The sequence below is a fragment of the Penaeus vannamei genome, chromosome 20 (assembly GCF_042767895.1).
Source record: "Penaeus vannamei isolate JL-2024 chromosome 20, ASM4276789v1, whole genome shotgun sequence".
Lineage (NCBI taxonomy): Eukaryota > Metazoa > Arthropoda > Malacostraca > Decapoda > Penaeidae > Penaeus > Penaeus vannamei.
In genome coordinates this window covers 19238047-19240018 of record NC_091568.1, presented here as the reverse complement: position 1 = coordinate 19240018, position 1972 = coordinate 19238047, and the positions used below count along the sequence as shown (strand labels likewise).

General features: G+C 52.6%; 1 protein-coding gene across 1 annotated transcript in view; it reads right to left on the bottom strand.

Annotated features, from left to right (window-relative positions):
• The window catches only part of LOC113829812 (trichohyalin), a 77391-nt gene extending 77035 nt beyond the window's left edge, over positions 1-356 (bottom strand). Inside the window, exon 1 of the mRNA XM_070134547.1 lies at positions 315-356. Within this exon, the coding sequence (XP_069990648.1) occupies positions 315-356 (42 nt within the window). The remainder of the gene's footprint in view (positions 1-314) is intronic.
• Between the last annotated feature and the right edge of the window lie 1616 nt (positions 357-1972).

Genomic DNA, 1972 nt, shown 5'->3' with positions numbered 1-1972 from the left:
GGGAAAGTGAGAGGCCGATGTATTGAAGGGGAGGGCCGAGAGGTTGGGGGTTGGGCGAGGATGCCAGATAAAGGTAGATATCTTGGAAGGCCAGAGGACGTTTAATGGCCCGAGGACTCACGCACACCCACAGGTGAGGGTGACGCTCCAACGCCGCTCACGCAAAGCCAGGCTCTGAAATAAGCGAAGCAAATGCCTGCAGACGGGCGAGAGCAACTCATGCCAAGGGGGAGACGGTATCTAGAGGGAGCGAGGTTATCCCAAGTAAAACCTTGAAGAAAATGCAGCGCAGGGAGGCAAGAAAGAGGAAACACCTGAATCTCGCCTCCAGCAGAGATCCCGGACAAGGCTGCCATCGAGACGACGCGGACTTGGGCCGGAAGTGGCGTCCCGATCACACTGCTGACAGACACACCTGGCTGAGCCTCCGCGGCATTCTATTTTCAGCTATTCTTCGTTGGAAGAAAAATGATCTTGCATTATTCGCCGCTATCATCAGAGGCTCAGAGGGAGACAATGAGGCAGAAGACTGTTCGAGTAACTGGGAGATCGACTGATTCGGAGAGCTCAGCCTCCAGACGGACTCCCGCGGCAAGGCGGAGAGGGACGCGGGAGCGGTGCTCGCGTCGAGTCGTGGAATCTCCGTGTTTCATTTGCTACACGTTGTGGACGCGCCAAGGTAATGCCTAGGCAGGTCTACAGGTAGATGCGCTCTTTTTTAAAAAGTAGTTTCCCAAATCTACGTTAAAGCTCAATCTTATACCTCGCTAACTGGACTCCCAAAACCGCAGCGCTCATACTTCCACGAATGTCGGAAGTGCAGGCCATGAGTTCCATTGGAAACTACTGCAACACATAAAAATGAGAGGGAAGGGGAAGTTGATTCAGAGGAAAACCAAATGAAGAATGATGACGCCAGAGGAATGTTAAGCGTCGGCATCGGCCGAGCATGACGAGAAGCAGGGGCCTCGCCTCCGTCAGCTACTGCGTTTCCAGCCGCCCGCACGCCCACCGCCGCCTGGAAATCCAATGTCCGGCGCCGCCTTTCCCGGCACCTTCGCCATTTTTTGCGCTCGTTTCCGCCAGCATTCACTTCCTTCTAAGAACTCTTGAATCAGGAAGAGCGTCACGTGACTGATGCGGAACTCTGACTCAGGATCCCCGCCCGGGCCTTGTAGTGAATGAGCGGCAATTACAGTTTAAGTAGAAATTATAGTTATAAATAATAACGGCGGTGCCTTGTTCTGTGACGCTCTCTCGATCACAGAGTTGTACTTTTGAAGCGACGCAGTAAATGCACGTCGATTTTTTTACTGTAAAACCAAGCTTGGGTTTAGAAAAACCGGCTATCCGCTAAATGTCATTCTACCTATACCGTATTGTTTTGCTATTACCTTGGTATGAGTTCTATCCAATGGTAATAAAAGCTTCCGGGTGGAAATCACACCGTCAGCGATAATGGAAGTGCAGCCCTTTACGCCAGCGCAGAAAGCCATTTCCCTCCCTGCGCAACGCCTTTCCACACGTTTTTTTCTTAACGACGAACCGACGATGACGGACATCGGTGCTCGTAGACAGCCAGCCACCCGCTAGTCGCTGTTCCCTGTTGGTGGTGTCCTTGTGGGCGAGGGCCTCGTCACACCCATGTGGACCTGGTAATGTAGCATAAACGCTCCTGCGCACGTGCATGCTCACGCACATAGAGCACGTACAAGCAAGCTATTCAGAACGGGCATGGTAGTTTTACTAGGCCTGCGCCCACGTCCGCTCAGTTCCTCGCGGGTCAAAACGGAGAAGAGAAGACGCACAAAAGAACCTGAGCGGCGAGGCCAGAGCCATTTCCTCCGTGGAAATTTTCCCAGTTACACAAGAGAGTATTTAGGGATTCCACAGCCCTCGCGTGCACCCCTTGTGTCTATTTTGAATCACTTATTCAGCCGGTCATGAGCGCATGAGTCCGAGGAATCTCATT